This window comes from Cryptomeria japonica, chromosome 9, assembly GCF_030272615.1.
Source record: "Cryptomeria japonica chromosome 9, Sugi_1.0, whole genome shotgun sequence".
In the NCBI taxonomy this organism is placed as follows: Eukaryota; Viridiplantae; Streptophyta; class Pinopsida; order Cupressales; family Cupressaceae; genus Cryptomeria; species Cryptomeria japonica.
The window spans coordinates 118,173,485-118,199,169 of record NC_081413.1 but is presented as its reverse complement, the minus strand read 5'-3'; the positions used below and the strand labels follow the sequence as shown (position 1 = coordinate 118,199,169).

At 40.0% G+C, this 25,685-nt stretch overlaps 1 protein-coding gene across 2 annotated transcripts in view; it reads right to left on the bottom strand.

Moving 5' to 3' along the window:
• The window catches only part of LOC131062775 (calcium-transporting ATPase 3, endoplasmic reticulum-type), a 310,592-nt gene that overhangs the window by 269,078 nt on the left and 15,829 nt on the right, over positions 1–25,685 (bottom strand). For both annotated transcript variants that reach the window (XM_057996504.2, XM_057996505.2), the window contains one exon: positions 15,045–15,078. In XM_057996504.2, coding sequence (XP_057852487.1) covers positions 15,045–15,078 — 34 coding nt within the window. The remainder of the gene's footprint in view (positions 1–15,044; positions 15,079–25,685) is intronic.

Genomic DNA, 25,685 nt, shown 5'->3' with positions numbered 1-25,685 from the left:
ATAACATGAAGAACACCACCGGATCAAGAAAATGATCAATAACACGCACAACGATCAATGTGGACCATCAACACAGATAGAACACGATCTAGAAACATCCACAAGCAACGTGAATTATCACAAAGCAACCACAACATCACCACTTCCTAGAATCTCCATCATCATTATACCGAACCTAAAGAGCACACACTGAACTAATTGTCAAACTGAAAGATTCACTTACGGATCTCCAAATCACAAACCATCTGAATTGAGGACACATTAGAACATCCCAAACACTTTGCCAAAACCGCAAATCAAGATATTGCAATTCTGGAGCAATGTGGAACAAAATCCAGAAAACAGAACACCACAAATAGCTGAGAACCAACCTCATAACTCAATCAAATCATCATGCGGACCACTAAAACTTCTTTTGAATCAACTAGAGATACTTACCTCAAAATCCATTAAACCGCAACAGCTCAGCTGCAACACACAAACCAAACCAACTCATTTAATCTGACTGCAACACTGGAACACACAAAGGAATATGTTGACATCAATGACAAAACATTGTTCTAGCAAACTTCTCAACAATATCCAACAGAGTCTCAGTCTCAATAAGTGGGTCAAAAAGATAGGAACCCCCAATCCTGACTTTATCTAGCAGAATCATGAGAAATTTTTGGCCGCTAATGTGGTTTTCAACACTGCAACTATGGTTTTTGATATGCCTACCTCTCCTGTGGAGCCTACTCCTCTCAGCCAATTCATGCCCCCATTGTGTCCCCCCTCCATTCCTATTGAAGACCCTCTTGGTCCTAATCAACTGGATGAGGTTGTTGGTAATGACTTTGACTCTAAGGCCTCTTATCCCTTTATGGATGATTTGGATGATAAAATTGCTGATTATTGTGGCCTAGATGATGTGGTGGTTCTATAAAAAATTGCACCATCTCTCAAACAACTAGTGCCATCTCTAAACCAAACATCTCAATCAAAAAAAGGAAGGGACACAAATCTGAACCTGAGAAACTTCACACTGAAGGTCATTTTGCGGTTGATGATGGTACCCATTGGTCCATGGATGCCCTCCTCACTAGGAGCATAAGGAAGGGGATGGGCAAAAAGGCTAGTTGAGGAGATCCTGAATGGTAGTTGATTCTACAGTTTTTGTGTTGCAATAGCATTGTTTCTATATTGTCTTCTCTGCTTTGAGCGCTCTTTTAGAATTTTTAGCTCTCTTTAGGTTTCTTCAGCTAGATCATTACTCTTTGTGCTCCCCATTCATGGGTTTGAAGCGGTCTTTATTCTTTTGTTTGTTATTATATTGGGAGTGGGCCACAATCCCACGATTTACCAACCAAAAAAAAAAAGATGCTAACCAATACGAGAATATCAAACATCCAAAAAGCTATCATTCACATAGGAAATGATGATACAGAATCATAAACAACACACAGACTCCAAGAATCTTTTATCTGAATGTTCAAAAATTGTAGAATTCACAGACTTACAATCATTGCCATATCAGAATATTATAACCAGACTTACAATCATTGCCATATCAGAAGATTATCACCAAAATTAATCCCTCCTAAACTACTTTCTGCCCTCTATAACTAACTATGTTCAAAAAGATCCTTTCTTTGTCCATCCTTTACATATTTAAAGCATAATAAATGTAACTAAATCTTTTAAAAAATAACCACTCAAAAATGTTAAAGAATCCCTAAAAATTCAGGAAACTTTAATGCTTCATCAAAAATCAAAGTATTTGAATGACAAATAAAATAGAGTAAACATTCTATTGAGATGGCACAGCATCAGTATCAGCTCTATCTTTGTTCTTTAATGGAGATTGAGGCGTTTGGGTAACAATCTTGGCCTTGTACTCTCAAAACGCTTTGACAACAGGTCCCAACTCATTATGTTTTGGCATGATAATTGTTGTCATTTTATGACACCCTTGGTCCATCAGTAAGAACTGATTAGAGATATGTTCCATGGACCAGCGCTACCCCAGTTGATAAAGGTTAAAAGCAGTAGAATCATGGTTTGAAGTGTTGCCTTGTCGGAAGTTCCTAGGCCCTCTATTCCTCTCTCCGGAACCCCGAGGTTCCGAAGTTCCTCTCTTTCTTTCCTTTTTCTCTTCACTCTGGAGCTCCGGAACCCCGAGGTTCTAAAGTTCTTCTCCCCTTTCCTGGAACCCCGAGGTTCCTTTGCACAGTTCCCCAGAACTCCGGAACCCCTTTCCTGGAACTCCGGAACCCCGAGGTTCCGAGGTTCCTTTGCGCAGTTCCCCGGAACTGCGGAACCTTGAGGTTCCAAAGTTCCCTTCCCTTGTGTTCCCAGGAACTCCAGAACCCCGAGGTTCCGAAGTTCTCTTCCTCGCTTCCCCTTCACCTCTCCGGAACTTCGGAACCTCGAGATTCCGAAGTTCCTTCCCCCTTTGCCTTTTCCCTCTAGTTCCTCCGGAACCCCGAGGTTTCAAGGTTCCTTTTCTTCTCTTCCTCTCTCTATCCCGGAACTTCGAAACCCCGAGGTTCAGAAGTTCTTTCCTTAGCCTTTTGAAGTTCTCCGGAACCCCGAGGTTCCAAAGTTCCTTCTTCCTTCCCTTGTCTTCCTCACTTCAAGAGTCCAAGCTTCCGAAGTCTCTGAACTTCCTTCCGAATGGCGACACTTCCGGATGGCGTGATCGACACTCAAGGCTTTAAATGCTCCAACAATTTTGGTGACTTGTGCACTTTCTTTTGTGGAGCCACAAGGGTGCATTAAATGTTTTGGCAGGATTTCCATCAAGGGTACAGGGCCATGCTTGGTGACTTGTGTCATGTCTAACTTTGGAAGGTTAGTTAATCCACCTTCTCAAAATTGCCCTTTGTGGGTATGGCTAGGTTGCTTGCATGTACAAGTCAAGTGCATGCACTTCCAGACTGACAAGGGGTCATGATCACCCTTGTAACCATTTTTTCTATATAAAGGTTGTTAAGCCTCATTGTAAAGGGTTCTCTTCCTGTTGGATTTAGCTAATCCATGCTCTCCCACTTCTCTTGTATTTATCTTCCATTTATGCAACTGTAAGTTTGGCCATTGGTCTTATAATTAATTGAAACTCACCATTCTTGCCTTCTTTCAACCTATGTATGTTGTGTATGTTTTCTTACCTTCATTATAGGTGTATGTCTTGTGGCTTTTCTCTCCATATATGTTGTGTTAACTTGTTTTCTGAGTGTGACTTGTGGGAATCCTTCTCCCCTCTTGACACTTGGTGAATTCTAACCTCCATACATGCATTGGAGTTACTCATGCAACTAAATTTTGTGCATCTCCTAGGTGTTTCAGTTAATTCTTTGTGTCATCTTGGTGGGGAGAGGAACAATCTCTTCTTGGTGCATCACCTCCTTCTATTTCCAGCATTCTCTCTTCCCTTAAACTCTGCAAGTTGTTTAGGTAGGCTTAGGAGTTGGTTTTAAAGTGTTCAATTGGTTCAACACCTGCACCTATTTGAAGAAGGAAGTCGGCCTTCTCCGGAGATTCAACCCCTTGCGCAAGGTCCCACACTTCGGGGTTGTTTCCATGTTTCCCAAGGTTGTTGAGTTGATAGCTTAGCAAGGGTGCAAGTTTTTGTGATAACAATAACATTGTCAGTTTATAACCTCCATAATACTTGGATACTGCAAATATTCTCTAGCCTACTTTGATAAGCTTTTGTAGATAAAAAATTGTCTTTATATGCACTCAAAATTACCTTTTCATGATTGAATCAAACAAAGGAGAATAATCAAAGAATCAATAATATTTCTTTTACATAGTTTAGAGTATAGTATATAATAATAAATAAATAAATAATAAAATAGTGTTACTTAATAGTTAGTAAATAAAATAAATTAGATAATAGTTACTTGTTTTAGGAGTTACTTTCCTGTAAGAAGTTTGGGGAAGTTATGGGAAAATAAAGACTTGCAAGCCATTGTTATATTAAATTGAATATATGAAATCATGTATCAATTATTTATTGTTGCAATCACAATTTAAATTTTATAAATAATTGTTTGTTCACAATTTTATGTATGGTATCAGAGCATTTATCTTTCCTATACCGAAAGAAGATGAAGAGGAGAATAAAACAGAGAAATGTTTTGAAGATATTATTAATTTTTTAGTATATAATGAGCAGTTTGATGCAGAAAAGAGAGCAACAAAATAGTGGCATGATACTTATTGCTAGGTGTTGAAATTTCATCGGCCATTAAAATTCATTGTTGGTAATTTTATTATTGCTAAATATTTAAAAATCATTGCTAGACATGAAAAATTATTGCTAGAAGTAAAATATTGCTGGGAGTTACTGTTTGCCTTCAAAATGTAAATAAAACACCAATTTCATTTTTAGTCGTGATTATATGTTACTGGACATTCAAATTTGAAGATTTTATTTGTTTGAAAGTCGTCTGAAGTAAGCCATGGAAGCAAACAAAAATAAACTTACTATGTGCATATTACACATGGAAAATAATTCTATTGGCAATGCAAAGATTGGACCATATAAAGAATGCTTGGTGGTGACAGAAATTTCCAATACAATCTACTATTAAAGTAATTTTGTATTGTTTCTATAATGGTCATTCAATTAGTTAGTTTAGGCTCTTTCATTTTCATAGTTAGTTCAAGAATGTTTTCTTTCATGTTTCTATTCTTGATCGTTTCCATTATGGAAAGATCCTCTTGTAATCTCTATTTAAGGAACCTCCGTCTCCTTTGTAAAATACCGAATAACGAATTATCATTCCATGGTATCGAAGCATAGGTCCTTTTTTGGCAAATTTTTGAGTAAAAAAAATTGCGTTTTTTATGTAGAAATTTCAAGGAAACCTCTGGAAGTTTTTTGATTGGTTTTTTTAAAACGAAAAATCGCATTTTTTGGCAGATTTTTTATAGAATAAAATTTGTGGTTTTTTCTGCTGGAGATTGAGGGTATTTTACCAGCAAAGTTTTTGAGTGATTTTTTGATTAAAATCGTGTGTTTTCTGTTTTTTGTGCCTTATCCGAAGAAGAATTTATCGCAAACAGATCTTGGAGTGCGGACCTTGCAGCTGAATTCAGAAGAACATATGAACAAAGCATTGCTACATCACCAGACAATGAAGAAAGCCAATTGCAAGCTGTTGATATAAGTTCACCTAATGATCAATGTGGTGCAGTGAATAGCTCACCATGCCTTGCACCTGAAGAAGAATGCCATGAAACGAAAGTTGAAGAAACAATTGAAAATGCTCAAGTAGTGACAAACGAAGATCAAAGTGTCGAACAAGCAATCAAGGAAGAAGACGACTCATTCCTTGAAGAATTTTCATTTATGCTACAAAAGGAGATCCTTGAGAATGAATTACAGGAAGTTTCAAATAGCACTCTTGAAGAGGACAATCAAGTTGACATATTGAAAGAAGAACTGCAAATCATCATAAGTGAGCCCAAGTATGAAGAACAATTCAAGGGAGCGTTTAGAGACGTCATCACCATCATACTATTTGAGGGGGCGCTGAAAGATCTCATGGAAGAGGTACAAATAGAATCACCGCCAAAAAAATTTCAAGACAAACAAGTTATTGTGGGAGATTTAATCCATCATCAACTTTGGCCTCCCGAGACAATGATTGAGGATGAGATACCACCAAACATTGTATTTGATGAACTAGAGGAAATCTTTGAAGATCAATCACTCAAGGAGATTCTTATTTTCAAAGATATGCTCACAAAATTTCATGAAGATGTGTGGTTTATGATGAAAGTAAAGAAAGTTGAGTTATTTGAAGGAACGCTAAGTTTATTTCAAGAGGAGATTGCAAGTGAGGATCAACATGTTGTCAATGCCCATGGAATAGTACATCACCAATGGCGACCTCCTGAAGCAGTTGATGATCTCGCTTTCGACAATGCACTGAATGGTGAACAAACACTTCCATTCGAACAAGCACTTCCATCCGAGCCCAGAATATGCTAGGTTGCCTCTTTCCTTAGTCTTAGTTTTGAAAGTTATTAGGATTTTGATTATGCAGGTTTTGGGAAAACAACTTGCATTTGGATTGATCATAGTCCTGACGAATTGCCTCAATTGATTATCTTACGTGAAACCTTGCCCGAATATGAGAGATGCATGGTGAGAGCTTGCTTTTCTATATTTAAGGATGAATTTGCTCGACTGCGAACCATCACCTTTACCATGCTTATGTTGCATACCCTGAGAAATCATGTAAAGTCGTGTACATTTTTCGCTTCTTTGAGTCATGTCAAGTCTAGGAGTCTTGTATATAGTTTTAGAGTAGGTTTTCCTTTCGTGTGTTTTAGCTTAGAGGTCTTATTGAGCCTTGTTGTTAATTTGCCTTAGTTTTTTGACTCATGATTCTTAGGTGGCTCAGGTAGTTTAGTTGTTTGCTTTCTTTAGATCGTTTGCTTTTGGTTTGCCTTTGTTTGGTTTGCTTTTGTGTGCTTTAGCTTAGTTTGCTTTGGGTTTGTTTGCTTCCGAGTCGGTCGGTTTTCTTAGTTTAGGTGTCCTAAGTGGAAACCTTCATTTGTGAGAAAGGCGATTGTGTTGTTTTCTCACACACTTGCAACATTTTGGATCTTATGTTTGGTCCATTTCTTAGGTATCTTTTCATGAAGTGCTTTGAATCCGAGGTTATTCCTCTCCGACTTTATCATTTGGTTAGGACTTGTACTTAACTTGGAAGAGAATCACTTTCTATGTCTTGATACCGACATCTTTTGATTGCTATATCTTTACACACTAATAAACTCCAAGTCATTATGGTTTTTCGGCAAAGCCGTGATTAGTGAAAAATCCAAAGTCTAGCTTCAACGCCACTGTAATCGTCAAACCCAAGTGAGCTTCATTGCTTACAAGCCAAAGGAATTGGCAGATGAAAAGAAAAGAAAGCAATATCAAAAGAGAGAAAATGAGAAAATGAAAGAGAAAAAAAACTCAAGAGAAAAGAAAAATGAATGAAAATGAAATATCAAAATTGGCTATGGGAACATATGAGTAACTCCATCGGAGCTATGGATGCCCGGCTAGCAATGGAGCAATATTTGTGAGATTACAGTGATAACCTCGCCGAGTCTATAGACGTCCGACTGGCAGTGAGGCTCTATCCAGGATGCTTATGAAATTTAGACAAACTACGTAGCTAATCATGATGGAACTTGGAAGTCATAATGTTCTTGTTGAGGGGAATGAATACATTTGCACACACATAGGTAATCAAAGACGAGGTGCCTTGATCCGGTTTGAGATTCTCCTTCCTTGTTGAGTATCTTTCCTAATTTCTTGATAAGTTGGGTTGAATTTCCTGGAGGTTTTGGATATGGATTGAGTCTTTATCTTTGAAATGTTCAAGAACATTTATTTGAGGTGGCGCTAGATGTTGTGAGGTATTCACACATCGCCCCATTGCAAATGGGGACCCCCACTTTTCGCTTTCCAGGGTTAGTCCTTTTTGCTCAGTCCTAGGTTGTCTTAGGGTCTTAGCTATTAATCTTTGCATTAAAGGGATAGAATTTCTTGAGTGGTCGAAGAATTCATCAACTCAAGTGGAAAGGAATTGAATGAGGAGTCTTCCCTAGGGTCATTTTTGAAGATTAATTTGATATGGACATTGAAGTGACTCAAGAATTGGAGGTTTCGATCAATAAAGTATAGCCAAGGGCGAATGTCCTCCCAAAGGTCCGAGAGCTGCACTTTAGGTCCTGTCCTCATCAAGGTCCTAGAGCGAGCTTTGTCTTTGAGCCTTGTCCTTATTAAGGACATAGAGCGAAATCCCTATCTAGGTCATGAAGCAAGTTTCTTCACTTGATCATATATCTTCCATCAGCTTAGACCTTGAGAGACCATGAAGCGAGATTTGATAGGGCTTGTCCTCCTTTAGGCTTGGAGCGAGTTTTTAATTATAAGGCATGTCCTCACCATGGTCATAGAGCGAATTCACCTCAAATCTTGTCCTTAGGCCGGTTACAAGCGAATTTTATCATATAGGTCCTGTCCTTGGAAAGGACATTGGGCGAATTTACCTACCTTAACCTTGTCCTTGGTGAGGGTCCAAAGCGATCTGCTGATGGTCATTGAGTGAATTTGAACATGTCTTTGCCTTGTCCTTGCAAGGGTCTTAGAGCGAATTCTTTCTATGTATCTTAGAGAAAGCTTAGAGCGAATTTTCTTGAGAATATGTACCTCACTCACCACTTGAAGCGAACTTCTCCATCAAACCATGTACCTTGATGGCCTTCCAGAGCGAACTGCCTTATCAATCTTGTCCTTAGGATGGTCATGGAGCGATCTGTTTTAGGGCCTGTCCTTAGGAAGGACATAGAGCGAATTTTCTTTTTAAGCCTGTCCATAGGCTGGTCACAGAGCGAAAATTCCATTTTAGAGCCTGTCCTTAGGAAGGACACAGAGCGAACTCTCTTGTGAGTCTTGTCCTTGGGCTGGACACACAGCGAAATTTCCATTTAGGTCTTGTCCTTAGAAAGGACGATGAGCGAAAGTTTGACATGAGTCCTATTCTTAGGCCCGTCCTTGAGCGAATTTTATCATATAGGTCCCGTCCTTGGAAAGGAGGAGGAGCGAACTGCTTGTCTTGGTCTTGACCGCCCAAATGACATGAAGAAAATTGATGAGAGTAAGGTCAGCCAGCGAATTGGTATAGGTCATGTCCTTGAGAAGGTCACAAAGCGAAATTTGCACTTTAGGGCTTGTCCCTAGCCAAGACAGAGAGCGAAGTTTATATCTTAACCTTGTCCTTACCAAGGACAGTGAGCGAGCTTTCCCATATAGGTCTTGTCCTTAGCAAGGACGAAGGGCAAATTTGTTTATAGGGCCTGTCCTTCAAGAGGACACGGGGCGAAGTGATTGATATGTTTTATCTTTGAGGTGGTCATGGAGCTAATTCACTTATTATAGAACCTATCCTTGAAGAAGACATTGGGCGAAGTCCTAGCCTTGAGTTTGATCATCAAACACATGAAGTGATTTGATAAAGCATACATTTTTAAGGGGCTGACCAAAGCAAGTTTATAGGTCCTGTCCTTAGGACAGACATGGAGCGAATTTTGAATATTGGTCTTGTCCTTCAAAAGGACAGTGAGGGAATTTTGATTATAGGCCTGTCCCTAAGGCGGTCATAGACCGAAATATACATCAAGAGTTCCGCCTTCATCAAGGATAGACAGCGAACTAATTATAGGTCCTGTCCTTTGAGAGGACCAAGAGCGAAACACCATATAGGGCGTGTCCTTGAAGAGGACATTGAGCGAAATCAATGCTTAATCAAAATGTACGAACCTGGATCAAGTTCCTAAGCACAGTCGCATGATACAAAAGGATAGGCACTAAATTATACTCAAAATTTCGATTTTCAATGAAGGAAACTTAAAATGAAGAGTCGACCATCATAATTGGTTAATTGATATTCATTTTTCACTAAGTCGGCCTAATTGTTTCATAAGGCATATCGCATATATAAAGGCATTCACAAGATCATTTTAGAATCAAAACAAAACATTGTCTTCTATCATCAGCGAATTTTGTAAGCAGGTTAAGCGAATTTATCCAACAGTCAGCAAGATTCAGTTTTAAAGACAGCGAAGTATATTCAAAGGAAAATTCAGTCATTAGCAAGGCGAATTGAATAAAGGGACAGCAACAAAGTCGAAGTCTAGAATTGATTGGAAGGCAAAATTTATCATTGGTGACAGCAAAGTCAGAAAAGAAGAAGCAGATTCATCAAGAACACAACAAATTTGCTTCAACCAAGGAGTGACCCCTTCTATAGATGCTCTTGTTAAACCTGCAAATCACATGAAATTACATAATTACATCAGACTAGGAGGTATCATATGTATTTGATGTTTGCTTATAAGTTTTGCAGGAAATGAAGAAACTGTTGTCATTTTATGAGACCCTTGGTCTATCAGTAAGAACCGATCAGAGATATATTCCATGGACCAACGCTGCCCCAGTTGACCAAGGAGAAAAGCAATGGAATTATGAAGTGTTAAGTGTTGTCTTGTCAGAAGGAAGTTCCTAGTTCTTCTACTCCGGAACTCCAAAACCCTCAAGTTCCCAAGTTCCTAGTTCTTCTACCCTGGAACTCCGGAACCCCTAAGTTCCCAAGTTCCTAGTCTTCTACCCCGAAACTCCAGAACCCCTAGGTTCCCAAGTTCCTAGTTCTTCTACCCCGGAACTCTAGAACCCCTGAACCCCCAAGTTCCCAAGTTCCTATTTCTTCTACCCCGGAACTCCAAAACCCCCAGGTTCCCAAGTTCCTAGTATTCAACCCCAGAACCTCCAGGTTCCCAAGTTCCTAGTCTTCAACCCCGGAACTCCGGAACCCCCAGGTTCCCAAGTTCCTAGTTCTTCTACCCCAAAACTCCGGAACCCCTAAGTTCCCAAGTTGCTAAGTCTTCCCAACTTCGGTGACCCAGGTCTCCGAAGTCTTCCAAACTACTTCCGGCTTGCAACACTTCCAAATGGCGTGAACGACTCTCAAAGCTTTAAATGCTGTGACGACTTTTGTGACTTGTGCACCTCCTTTTGTGGAGCCACAGTAGTGCATTTAATGTTTTTGGCAAGATTTCCATCAAGGGAGGTACAGGGCCATGTTTGTTGCAGTGACTTATGTCATGTTTGCATACTCTGACTTTGGAAGGTCAGCCAATCCACCCTTCTCAGGGTTGCCTTTTGTGGGTATGGCTAGGTTGCTTGCATGTACAAGTCAAGTGCATGCACTTCCCTGCACTCCCAGACTGACATACAAGGGTCATGATCACTCTTGTAACCATTTTTCTATATAAAGGTTGTTAAGCCCCATTGTAAAGGGTTCTCTCCCTAGTGGCTTGAGCTATTCCATGCTCTCCCACTTCTCTTGTATTTATCTTGCATTTGTGCAACTGTAAGTTTGGCCATTAGCCTTATAATTAATTAAAATCACCATTCTTGCCTACTTTCAACTTATGTATCCTGTGTATGTTTCCTTACCTTCATCATAGGTGTATGTTTTGTGGTTCTTCTCTCATATATGCTATGTTAAATTTATTTCTGAGTCTGACTTGTGGGAAACCTTCTCCTCTCTTGGCATTCAGTGAACTCTAACCTTCATACATGCATTGGGGTCACTCATACAACTGAAGTTTGTGCATCTCCTGGGTGTTTTAGTTGATTTTTTGTGTCATTTCGGGTAGGGAGAGGAACAATCTCTTCTTCATGCATCACCTCCTTTTATTTCAAGCATTTCTCTCTTCCCTTTACCTCTGCAATTTGTTAGGATAGGCCTAGGAGTTAGTTTTGAAGTGTTGAGTTGGTTCAACACCTACACCTGGATTGAGAAGGAAGTCGGCCTTCTCCTTAGATTCAACCCCCTTGCCAAAGGTTCCACACTTCAGGGTTGTTTCCATGTTTCACAAGGTTGCTGAGTTGATAGCTCAACAAGGGTGCAAGCTTTTGTGATAACAAAAACATTGGAGGAAGATTGGAGTCAAGACCTCGAGGAGAAAGTTTCAACACCAAGGACAAGATACAAGGAAGTTGCCTTCAAAAAGCCTCATCATGCGAATACAAGAACATCAAAGGGAAAAGATCTCAAGATAGTCAAGATTCTCACCGCACCATGGAAACATGAAGAGATCAAAGGAACGTGGTGGAGAAGTCATAGAATCACCCGAAGGCAAGCAGGTGAGGATGGAAGAAAGACTTAGCTACATCAATACTTCCCATCACCACTACTTTGAGCAAGCTAAATAATGATGAGTATCAAGAGATATCTCTCAACATCCCTTCATGGTGACAAGTCAATTCTACAAGTGCAAGTTGAAGCAGCGTCCTAATCATCAACCTAGTCACTACTTCACCGATCCGAGGGTTCCACATCAGCATGTCTAGATGCAATGTACCTGACTCACCAGTGATGGCACAAACTTCGAGGCACTACCCCTGATATCTATTGCTCCACACTCATGAAATGTAATTTTCTCATTGGCTAAGGAGAGTTTGTTGTAACAAACCCTAATTAGGGTTTTCATTGTAAAATCTTAGTCGTTAATAGAGATTTGATCTAAGTCGTTGAATTGTATTGAGAGCACTATAAAACGCTCAAGCTCTTCATTTGTAAAGGTTAATAGTTAATAGTGCTAGAATAGTGGGTGGCAAATAATTAGTGAATAAGAATAGAATAGAGGATAGAATAGAAGTAGATTAGGAGAGGGAAGAATTGTTGGTATGACTTGTAAATGAGATACTCTTTTCATTGAAGTTATGGTGAAATTTGTTATTTCAACAAGCCTCATGGTTCTACTTCTCAATTTATTTTCATGTTGATTAGATTGAATGGAAGAAGTTGTTGAATGTATTTATGTGGAATCCGCCTAATCCATACCACTAGCCTCTTGCTGCTTGTAAGAGTGCCTTGTGTGGTCAACTAGAATGCTATGAGCTTAACTTTGAATCGTGCTACACTCATTGCTTATGCATTAACTTGAATGGTGATCAATGTTTGATGATAATGGTTCGAACATCTTTGAATCATCCTTAGAAGATTGCACTGAGCTTGTGTCAAATTGTTCATTTTGATGGTGAGACCTCGCTCAGTAGGATTCCATCTAATCATTCACTCATATTCCTACATTCTTAAGATTAGAATAGATTTTCTCAACCCTTTCCTTTTTGCAATTTTTTCAAAATCAAGCTAGGTTGGGACAAAGAGCATCACCATATAGCAATATCAGATGATCGAGTTCCAGTAAATCAAGCATTCAGGCATTCAAAGGTAAGTCCCCTTGTGATTCCAACATAATCACATCAAACCAACAGAGCTTATCCACACGTAGTGACCCTACATTCATGAACCTTGGAGTTGTCTCGAATGAACCTTAAGCTAATCTTCAGCATCCGAGAGATTTTGTTCAAGAGAGGATAAGATACTTATGGCATTTTATTTTGTGTTCGCATGTGCGTAAAAAACACATCAACAGGTTTCAGCATACAAAGACTTCATGCTTTTGGAGGGTTTTGCATGATTTTTTCCACAAAAATCATGAAGGGTGTTGCTATTTTTTGGGGGGGTTTTCTTGTTTTATTTTTTTTAAATCATGGTCGTTTTTTGCACTATTTTTTCATACAAAAATCGTGGTTGTTCCTATTGCCACATAATGTTTGGTGTTTTGCTGTGCAAAGTTTTTCATGGATTTTCTAATTTTTTCCACAAAAAATCAGGGAGGGTTTTGCATTTTTTTTCCTAAAAATCATGATGATGAGGTTTTTCCATTTTTTCACAAAATGAAGGTTTTTGCCAACTTTTTCACAAAATCATGTGTGATTTCAGCATCACATCAAGGGTTTGACAATTTTTTCACAAAATCGTGGTTTAAATGTTTTCTTTCGTGTTCATATTCTTGGTCGTTTCCATTATGGAAAGATCCTCTTGTAATCTCTATTTAAGGAGGCTTCGTCTCGTTTCTAAAATACCAAATAACGAATTATCATTTCATCTATAAGTAAAGTTTGTTTGTTTTTGAAGGATTTAAGTATTTCAATTATTTTTATAAATTATTTGATTTTAAGAGATATATTTCAAAATAAAAAGCTATTGAATATTTGTCACTGATGAAGTATACAGGTGTTGGTGATAAGACTCATTGTTAATAATTTGAACGTTGGAGATTGTTGATTCAAAACTCACAGCAATGTTCGCATCATTTTTTGGTTATGAATTTGACTTAATTGAAGAGATAAGGTTAGCATATTTTTCGAGGTATATTATTAAAATCTGATACCCTTGTGATAATGCTTATTTCATTATGTCAGCAAATATTTGTATTCTTGAAGTCATTCATACCATGCCTAACAAAGATTTCAGAAATTCACATGCTTGTGCTATTGGAGGGTCTAATGCAACATCAAATGGATAGGGTGTACAGCAAGATCATATTGCAGTTTGGAGGTATCAAAGGTTGCAGGATTTTTATCATCTCAAATAGCTTCACGCTCAGTGATGATACTTTTAATGAAAAGCAACAGTTTCATTCTCTGTCCCTTCATGGACCAGGGGAGCTTGGCATTTCTTGGGAGAACTTGTGGGTGCCGTTAGTGCATTCACCTTGGAGTATTTTCTTTTGTACATTGGAGGAGGGATATTAACACTTTCAGATGAAAGTGGACTTTCAGAGAAGAGTTGTTCTCTCATATGCACCACTAGAAGAGGGATTTTGACAAGCTCATAAAAGTTGTGGACTGAGAGGAGAGTTGTTCTCTCATTGGGCATGGAGGATTGGATTACTTCTCTCATATGGTAAAGAGGATTTGCAGGTTTGACAGTCAGGAGATCCACTGATGGCTTCAGTTTGGTGATTCTTGGGTGAGTGAGGAGAATGGTGGAGGTTTTGCATCAAAATTTCCAAAAGGGCTGTTGTGCTCAATCCTTGCAATGTTTCATCCATTGTTCGGATTGATGTAATAATGGGGGAATGTTGGACTATTACGTTTTTTATATAGTTTAGAGTATAGTAAATAATAATAAAAAAACGTTAGTTAATAGTTAGTTGTTTTGCAAGTTACTTTCCTAAAGTAGTTTGGGGAATTTATGAGAAAATAAAGGCTTTATAAACCATTGTAATGCAATGTCAAAGTTAAGTTGAAAATATGAAATCCCATGTCAATGAGGAGTTGTTGCAGTCATGGTTTAAATTTTATAGAAATTAGTTTGTTCACCATTTTCTATAAGAATAAAGAGTGTGGTGCATAAATGATGAATGATGAAAGTCACTAGCTTTCAATTTTGCTACACTCTAAAATTTAGAACATGCTTGGAGCTGAACCAGGGAGTTGAGTTTACAAATGGAAAAACAAATGCTTTAATTTGATTTTTGAAATTCATGTCATGTTCATATTTTCCCTGTTTGATTAGTGAACACCAACCAAGAATTGGTATCATCTCAACAAATGTTCAAGGTCTAGGGTCTCTTAATCTTGGGCAACTTTAGTAACAAAAAAATGTATATATGTACAAAATGCATACCATTTCTGCCATAAATCCTTGCATGCTCAGCAACCTGTCCAGAGCAACCAGTATACATTAGCTAAATTGTCATTAATATTTATCCATTATGAACTAGTTTCTACAAGTATACATATAAATTGAAGCTCTGCACATTTTGACTATTTATGTGTAGCTTCATTACTTTAATCTCAGTTCTAAAAGGGCAAATCAGAATAATTATGAAAAAATACATGACTTGACCCTTAACTACTCATTTAAAATGACAAGATTATTTATGCAACTTAAGGCTAGTTGACATGAAACAGAAATTAGAATAAATCCAAGGAACAATAATCTTATTTTGCAAAAGGAACTTTATCAAGTCAAATGATGCTACTGGCACATCATTGAAGTGCCTCTTAATGTGCTTTAAAATTTGAGAGTACTCCCATGTGCAGACTTTTATAGCAGATAAATGGCCTCTTCGTATTAGTCGAGGCTCAAAAATCTTAACAATAAAATCAATTCAAGAAAATCATATTATCTACTTTTAAAATGTTCCCCTGCAAAATTGTTCCAAAAATTAAATTTAATTAAATTAAGGTGATTTCTAAACTTAGGCTGTAAGTCACTTTAATATTGGATAAAACTCAAGCTTAATATGCCCAAAATTATCCTCATTGAACACAACTATTTAGTAGATTTGAATGCAAATTTAGAGACTCTCTAAAAATAAAGTTTAACCTCATGAAATGAAATGAAAGATTTTAATGACGTCCACAAGACCCAGCTGTCTAAGGGACCAAGAGCTGCAGCCCTAAGACATGTTAAATCTCTTTTCAATATCAGTCCTACTATAGATCTTGATCAAAAAACTTGCTATTTGTAAATATTTAATTTAGAATTCAGATTATTGATATATAAAATTTAACAAATTTAAATATTTGAATTTAAATTTTAAACTTATTTTAATATTTGTATATATATTAATCTAAAATAAAAATTAATATATATTTGTTTTTACGTTTTTAAATAAGATCCATAATTTTTTTAAGTTAAAAAAAAACAATATCCTTTTACTTTTATGTTTTTTACAGTTGAAAAAACAAAATTAATATATTTTTATTTTCATGGTTTTTACAATAATTTCTTTTAAGTTTAAAATAAAAAACTTAAAATATTTTGTTTAAATAATTTTTGAAATGAAATATGGTTAATGTTTTAAACATTAAATAGTATTCATCTTTTGAAACACGCTAATTGTTATTTAATGGCTCACAAAAAATCAACTACTGAGGGCTGTAAACATGTGACCCGCAAGGGTGTCTATCTCAAATGTAGCCTGTGTCAAAAACCTTTTACCAAAAGTTTTAAAAGGGTAATGAACCACTTAAGCGTTATTACAGTTTGGGTGTGACTCCATAGATTAAAGCTGCTCTAGAGAAAGATCAATCCTCTTCAATTGTAGGAAAAAAGAAAAACACTATAGATTCACAACATCTATTATGTCTTCCTCTTCCACAATGTCCGAGGTCAACTATATATCAAAAGAGCGTGAACCATTGAATAGCTTGTGGAAACCAACAAAAAGAATGTGGATGATATTTTAGTTGAATTCGTTTATTCAAGTACCATTCCATTCAATGTAGCTAAGAAACCACATTTTCAAAATGCAATTCAAAAATTTGCAAGGTTTGGCAAAGGGTACACACCTTCCTCTTCAAAGGCTTACAGAACAACTCTTTTTGCAGAGGTCCAAATATAGAATGACTAGCTAAAGTTAAAGCCTCAACAAGTTGCACTATATTAGTGATGGATAGTCAAATATATGTCAAAACCCCAATATTGATTAATGTTTTGGTGGCCTGTCCTCAAAGCATTGTGTCCTTGCAAGTGATTGACGTCATGAGCCATAAAAAAACTTCAATGTATGTTTTTCCAATATTAGAGTCATTCTTAAAGTAGGGGTGGAGAATGTGGTTCAAGTGGTAATTAATAGTGCAGAAAATTGTGTGGGAATTGGGAAGCTAATAGTAGAGAAGTACCCACAAATTTATTGGAGCCTATTGTGAGGTATTCACACATCACCCCATTGCAAATGGGGACCCCACTTTTTTCAATGGGGACCCCACTTTTTTCAATGGGGACCCCACTTTTTTCTCCTGCTTTCTAGGTAGTGTCAAGTCTTAGCTATTAGCCTTTGCATTAGAGAGGTATAAACGCTTAAATGGCTAGGAGTCAGGTGGATAGTTTTGCATAAGTGTGAAGTAAGTAGGTTTGCAAAGTCTAGATATGATGAGTTCAATAATGAGTGAGGAAGATTTGTTATTTAAGGGTCTCTTCAAATGCTACTCTTGGGGAGCAAGTTTCACTTCACGAACACTCCTTATGTAAGTAACTAAAATTCATGTCAAACTTCAGCAGTTGGAACTTTGGAGCGAGCTTCATGTTGGAGAGATTTGGGGCGAACTTCCTACTCAAGCCTTCATAAGTGGATTTGAAGAGGTGAAGTGATAACATTTACCTTCAAGGGAACAATCCGAAGTGGACTTCACAAGCTCAATGAAGCAAGTCAACTTCATGTTTTGAAGCGAGCTTCATGAACTAACAAATCAGAGCGAACTTCATGACTTTGTGTTTTGGAGCGAATCTCCTACTTCATGAGTTGCTATTTTGGATCGAACTTCAGGTTTGACAAATTTAAAGCGAATTTCATGACTCCATGGAGTTGCAAGGTGATTGAAACAAACTTCATGCTTGAGACTACATAGGTGAATATCAATTTTGTAATGTTCCCTGACCACACCAGCGAGGGAGGCAAACGTACGGTGGGGTTGTGTTGGTGTCTGTTTTATCATCTACCAAACATTAGGATAGGATACCCGAAGGTATTCTATCCTCTCCTGAAAAATCACTACTGATTCCAAGATCTATATGTGCGAACAAGCGACTTTAGTGGAATAGTTTCTTGGGTAGTGTATGCTGAAATTTCAAGGCGGACTTACGTTTGACAAGTATCTTGAACTGCTGGACTTAGATGGATTTAGCAATTTTAAGCTCTTCTTCTTTTTTTGGGGGGGGGATTTTCCATGATTTAGACTTTCAAAAGAAAGGGAAAAAGAGATAGGGTTCAGGAAGGCTAATCTAATCCTACAAATTTCGGAGACGGTATCAACTGGGTGCTTTCGAGAAACCAAACCTTGCTTCGCCACACTAGGGACAACTACACAAGGCCGGTGCAATCTTCAATGGGTTGTGTTTATGATCGAGATGTTGGGATGCACAGGGGATGGGCTCAGACTAACTTTGCACGGTAGAATGGAAATCATCCATTTACCAAAAGTATGAGCGGAAATACACCATCAATTGGCACTTATCAAATCCTTCATTCAAATTAACAACAATGAAAGCAAATCTAAATTATTTCTAACTAAGTGTTGAGGCAATTGAAACCATACAAATCATTCAAATAATAGAGATTACAAAGCAGTGCACATGCAATATATTATCTGGAAATGACCTTAAGCAACAATACATCAAAAACCTCACCCTTTTCAAATGAGAGGAGGCAACCTTATATAGTTTCTCAAAAATAAATGAATGGCCGAGATCAAACAGTGATCAAGGGCCAAGATTGAAAGTCCTAAACCCTAATTAGGGTTTCCCGAAATACTATCAGTTCAAGCAAATGAAAAAGTGACAAGTGGCGCAGCTGCTAATTTTACTGAGGTGAGTGGTCACTTTCCTCTTTCAGAGATTCAACGTATCTGGACACAACGAGCTTGACCTCCTCCATGGTGACACTTGGCAAACCACCAATCTAGAAGTCGATGAGGTCCACATCGTCGACGCATGTGGCAAGGATGCCTTCCCACTCCACTGCTTGGGTGAGGAAGTTGTCATCGATGGAGAGGAAGTTTGCAATCTTCGAAAGATCGCCTTTGTTAATCATCCCTGAATTTCGGAAGAAGCTTGCTTGAATCCTGGCTCTCAGGTTCTCTGCTTGTAAATGCTTCTCCCTTAGGCTTTCCTTTTTCCAGATCTCTGACGCCACACGGAATACCTTGCCCAGGATCTCTCTAACACTTGCCTCTGTCTCATCTATCAAGACTAAGGGTTCATCCTTCATCTTCTCAAAACCTGGCTGCTGAAGTTCTAGGCCTTCTTCTACCTGATTGGCAACTTTGAATACTTTCGTTGCTCTCACCATACTCAGAGGAATTCTTGACCAAAACCTCTTCCGGATCTCGAAACTATCGGCTGCATTAGCCCAATAGTCTTCTAGATCCAGTCTGTGCTCAAACGCCGTCCCTTCGATCTTCTTTATCCTATGGAATGGATCGAAATCCTTTCTTGCCTTGTATTGATAGAAGGGATACCAGGCCAATTCTTTCTCAGCGGTGGCTGCAGCCTGTGATGATGGACATGTTTCCAGCCCATTACCAATTGTAAGTGAGGACATCCCTGCCTTCTTCTGCTTATCCCTTTGAATCACTATATACTCCTCCAATTGTCTCACAACCTCAAGCAACACCACTCGGTTGGTAGGGTAAGCTGGAAGCTTGTATGGAGGCCCAGAGAATCCTTGAATTCAGAGGTAAGTGAACTTTGGATATTGGATGTACCAACACCCGAACCGACCGATGAAGTCCATAGACTCTTGAGAGAGCCTCTGGTGCAGGCCACCTTGAAGGGTCCGAGTAATGTGCATTAGGAAGGTATCATTCACCCTTTTGAAATGGAACTTCTCCTCCATTGGATTTTGTGACATCATGTTGACTTTGTTTGACCTTCTATGTGTAGTTTGATTTTTTCAAATTTTATCTCCATCTTCTTCAAATTTTGGCGGACTTTGGATACCTCTCCAAGGTATGGCGGACTTTGGTGTCCTCTCTCCCACCTTGGGCAGACTTTGGTGACCTCTCCTCCGGACCCTCCTAGCCTATGGCGGACTTTAGGCATCTCTCCTAGCCTATGGCGGACTTTGGAGGTTGCTCCCAACACTTGGCAAGCTTGGGCGGACTTTGATCATTCCTCCTCCTTAGCCTCCAACCTTGGCGGACTTTAAACTTGGCACCTCCTACCTTGCTCTCTTACTTTGGCGGACTTGGGAGAGGGCTCCATCATGACCTCCATTGTTGATGTTATTTGGCTAAGGCATTGGGGCAGACTTTGAAGTTAGCTCCCACATGTCCCCTTTAACCTTGGCGGACTTTAGACTTGGCACCCACATGACCTCTGTAGCCCTTGGGCGAACTTTAGACTTGGCACCCACATGACCCCTTTAGCCTTGGCGGACTTTAGAATTGGCACCCACATGACCCCTTTAGCCTTGGTGGACTTGAGACTTGGCACCCACATGACCCCCTTAGCCCTTGGGCGAACTTTGAGGTGTGCTCCTTCATGGCCTCCATCAAGGTGAAAATTTGGCTAAGGCCTTGGGGCGGACTTTGAAGGTCCCTCTTCATGACTCTCCTAAGGCATGGCGCACTTTGGCCTTAGCTCCCACATGACCTCTCTTGCATCGTGGTGGGGTTTGAACCTGCAAAAATACTTCAAAAACCTTTGTTAGCCAGACATAGCATAATTTTCAGAGAAACTTCAAAAATTTCACAGTTTAATCTAATTTAATCGGATTAACTTGAAATTTGAAATCCATGCTTAGGTGGATCATCTGAAGCAGCAAAAGCCTAAAATCTAGGGATTTAGCTTTTTAGATCGAAACTTGGAATTTTCAAGTTCCGGTCGAAGCTGGTCAGTTGTACAAGTGTAAACCCTAGGTTTGCATCCCGAAAAAGCAAAAAGCCTAAAATCTAGGGATTTAGCTTTTTTAGGTCAAAACTTGGAATTTTCGAGTTCCGATCGAAGCTGGTCAGTGGTACAAGTGTAAACCCTAGGTTTGCATCCCGAAAAAGCAAAAAGCCTAAAATCTAGGGATTTAGCTTTTTTAGGTCAAAACTTGGAATTTTCGAGTTCCGATCGAAGCTGGTCAGTGGTACAAGTGTAAACCCTAGGTTTGCATCCCGAAAAAGCAAAAAGCCTAAAATCTAGGGATTTAGCTTTTTTAGGTCAAAACTTGGAATTTTCGAGTTCCGGTCGAAGTTGGTCAGTGGTACAAGTGTAAACCCTAGGTTTGCATCTCGAAAAAGCAAAAAGCAGACATCCCTAAAAAATAGGAAAAACTTTCTAAAAATAGCCATACCAGGGATCGGGTTGAAAATGCCAAAAACGAAACTTCCTAAAAAATAGGAAAAAGCAAAAAAAAGCAAACTTTGTAAAAATAGAAAGTTGTCCAAATTCGTCCAAATCAATTGCGATCTTCGTCCTTCGGCCTTTCTAAGCACTCTGGTGGTGTTCACACTTCGGAATCACATAACTTGCAAAAACTAACTTTCAATTGTCAGGGCCTGAAATGCTCTGAACTGGACAAGGCTTAGTGAAACTGTAGCAAAAGGTCACAGGGCGCTAACAAAACCCTAGAAAGCAGGAAAATCAGAGGGTCCCCAATAGCAATGGGGCGATGTGTGGAAAAAGGTCACAACAGGTTGGAGCAGGGTCGTACGGTGGAGTGGTCATACGGTAGGGTCAAGGAGGTTGTACGGTGGCGCAACAGGCCGCACAGTAGTGCAGGGGCAGGCTGTACGGTAGCACCAAGAAGGTCTTACGGTGGTGTAGGCTGGTCGTACGATGGTGCAGGACAGGTCATACGGTGGTGTAGGGCTAGTTGTACGGTGGTGCAAAGCCGACACACGGTGGTGTAGGGTTGGCCGTACGGTGGTGCAGAGCAGGCCGTGAGGTGGTGCTGAAGGTGTATGGTGAAGGTCGTACGATGGTGAGGATTGGATAAAGATGCCAAGGTTTGGTGAACTGCAGCGGTTGTGTGGTGGATTTCCGAAGTAATGGGTTCGGAATATTATGAGTTCCCCTTATGCATGTAAATCCAAATTAATAGATACGCAACTGGAGAAAGTAAGCAATGATATATTTCAAGATTTACCAGATCCGGAACGAATACAAAGGCGGGATAGTGTGAGAGGTAAATCCCACCGAAACTGCAAGTACCAAATAGGGAGGGTCTTTCACCTCCGAAATGGCAGTAACCAGAACTCCAACAGGAATTTGCACAAGAGAAAATAAATATCAAAATTCGCATACCTACAACAATGACTAACTCGGCCATATATATGGGCTCCGGGGAAACTTCCTAAAGGGTTACAAGCGGGCTGACACGACCAACCTAAACTTGCCAAAACTAAATAGAAAGGGCCCGACAGATTTGTTATTAAATTTGGGGCCTTACAATAAAGTAATTAGATTTATTATTTAATTATATCAGGGACATCACAGTCCTCCCGGGCCAAAAATTGCTTGCCCTCAAGCAATTGCAGGTTGGGATGCTCCAGAATTTGCTCGCCTTCCCAGGTAGCATCCTCGATGGGTAGATTCTTCCAGCGAACAAGGAACTCTTTGACTGTGCGTGTTCTCAGCCTCTTTTCTCTGACATCGATGATCTCCACTGGCTCCAGAATTAGTTTCCCTTCTTCGTCGATGGAGGCTAGATCCTTGGACACTGTGACGCGTTGCCCGACGGCCCTTTTCAGACATGACACATGGAAAACATTGTGAATTCGAATCCCCTCAGGAAGTTCCAACTCGTAGGCAACTTCACCCACTCTCCGAACCACCTTGTAGGGCCCATAGAAATGCGGCTTCAGCTTCTCCTTACCACTTGTCTTTAAGGAGGATTGTCTGTGCGGTTAAAGTCGGAGGTAAACTAGATCACCAACCTCAAAATTTCGCTCAATTCGGTGTCGATCAGCATACAACTTTTGCTGGTTCTGGGCCCTCTGCAAGTTGCCTTTGAGAGATGTCAGGATGTCTAAATTCTCCTAAAGCCAATCTTTGGCCATCGGCGCACGACTGTCTCCCAATGCTAGATTAACAAATGAAGACGGTTCATAACCATACAATGCTTTGAAGGGTGGCATGCCTATCGACATGTGATACGTGGTGTTGTAACAGTGTTCACTCAAATGTAACCAGCGAACCCCGGCCTTCTATTGAGCTGAGACGTAGTTCCTAAGATAACCCTCCAGCCATTTGTTCACAATCTCGGTCTGTCCATCTGTCTGAGGATGGTAGCTCGTGCTGGGCGACAACTCGGTTCCTGCCAACCGAAATAACTCCATCCAGAAGGTACTCAGAAAACGGCTATCCCTGTCCTTGACTATGTTTCGTGGTAAACCATGTAGGCGAAACACTTCACGGAAGAACAACTCGGCCGCTTGAACTGCTTGATATCCTGTGGGGATGGCAAAGAAATGTGCATATTTGGTCAATCGGTCAACTATGACAAAAATGCAATCCTTTTCTTGTACTCTGGGGAGTCTAGTAATGAAATCCATCGAGGTGCTATCCCATTTCTGGTCGGGAATTGGCAGAGGTTGCAACAGTCCGACCAATAGATTATGCTCAAATTTGTTCTGTTGACAGGTGGAGCATTCCCGCACATACTGCAGGACATCATTCTTAAGCCCCTTCCAGGAAAACTTTTCACGAATCTATCTGTAGGTTTTTAGGTATCCCGAGTGTCCCGCCAAGGGAGAGTCGTGCAATTCCTTCAGAATTTTTTCCTTTATCTTGGATTCGGGTACCAGATAAATTATGTCCTTGTAATAAATGATGTCGTCAACCATCTTGTATCGGTCATCCTGTACTTGACCATCCATTAGTTCGCAAGCAAAAGTGTTCTTGGAGTATTCAACCAAGAGATATTCCTTCCAGTCTACCGAAATCTGAGATAAAGAGCATATGGCAGGCCTTCTTGACAAGGCATCAGCGACCACGTTATTCTTTCCCTTTACATATTCAATGTCGAAATCAAATGCCTGGACTTTGCTCACCCATTTCTGTTATCGTTCATTTAGATCCCTCTGCTCCAAGAAGTATCGCAAGTTGTTGTGGTTTGGTTTCACAACAAACTTTGCTCCGACGAGGTATTGCCGGAACTTCGTCAGTACGTGTATGATTGCTAGCATCTCCTTGTCGTAGATGGAATATAACCGCTCAACTCTCGAGAGCTTCCGACTCTCAAATGCAATGGGGTGACGGTCTTGCATCAACACTACTCCAATTCCTTCCCTCGATGCATCGCACTCCAGGATGAAGGGGCGAGTGAAGTTTGGTAGTGCCAAAATGGGACACATACTCATAACTTCTTTTAATTTGTCGAAGGTCTATTGCGCTTGTGCGTGCCAATGGAAGGATCCGTTCTTTGTCAGATCGGTCAGTGGTGCCCCAAGTTGTGAAAATCCTTTCACAAACCTTATGTAATAACTGCACAAACCAAAAAATCCACACAGCTCTGAGAGAGTCTTGGGTGGAGGCCAATCCAAAATGGCCTGAATCTTCTCCTGGTGAACTTGTACCCCCCAAGTACAGGACGTCGGTCATTCCAAATTCACATTTGGACCTCTTGGCATACAATGATTGTGATTCCATAATCCCCAATACTTCATCCAAATGCCCCACATGTTCCTCCCAGGTCTTGTTGTAGATGAGTATTTCATCGAAAAATACCAATAGGTACTTACGCAGTTGCTTGTTGAAGATGTGGTTCATGCAGGACTGAAAAGTGGTCGGAGTATTGGTTAATCCAAACGGCATGACCAAGAACTCATAGTGTCCATAATGGCAATGAAAGGCCATCTTTTCCACATCTTGATCCCTCATACGGATCTGATGGTGGCCGAAGCGGAGATCAATCTTGGAGAAATAGATTGCCATGTAGTTCGTCCAAAAGCTCATCGATCCTGGGAATGGGGTACCTATTCTTGATAGTCTTCTTGTTTAGAGCACGATAGTCGACACACATTCTGAGAGTTCCGTCCTCCTTCTTCACTAGAACCACCCAGGACGCAAAGGGGCTAGAACTGGGCCGGATCCATCCTTTATCTAGGAGCTCCTGGATCGTTTTCTCTATCTCATCTTTGAACTTCTTTGGGTGGCGATAGGGTGTGGTGATAACAGGTTTTGCCTCTTCCTCTAATTCGATGGTGTGCTCGAACCCTCGGTTTGGGATTATACCAAGTGGAATGTCAAAGAAGACCAAACTATGCCCATCCAGAACTGACTGAAGTTCCTTATCCTGGTAGTAAGTCGGTTGCCCTTTCACATGTTTTGTTGAGATCAAGCAATGTGTTGCCGAGACTACTTCATCATGTCTGAAGATGGCTTCCATTCTTTTGGTAGACATCTCCCTCAGGCCGCCATTCGACATTCCCCTGAGAACCACCTTCTTGTCGTCCACCTCGAATGAGAACTCCATCCTTTTGAAGCTCTGTGTGTACTGGTCCAGGGTCTCCATCCATTGAATGCCCAATATGACATCCATGTCATCCACATCCACAACAAAGAAATCATCGGTCACCGTGTAATTTCCCATGGTGATGGTCAGCTGCAGAACTAGGTGGGTGCATGATAGGAGATTGCCTCCTGCCACCTTGACATTGAACCCTTCATGCTCCTTTGTGCACAAACCCTTCCGGTTGACGAGTGACGAGTTTATGAAGTTGAGCAAGGCCCCACTGTCGAGCATAACCAGAACTCGTTGCCCTTGGAGTGTACCACGTACTCTAAATACACTGCACCTTGGGGTACCCGCCAGTGTGGCAATGATGC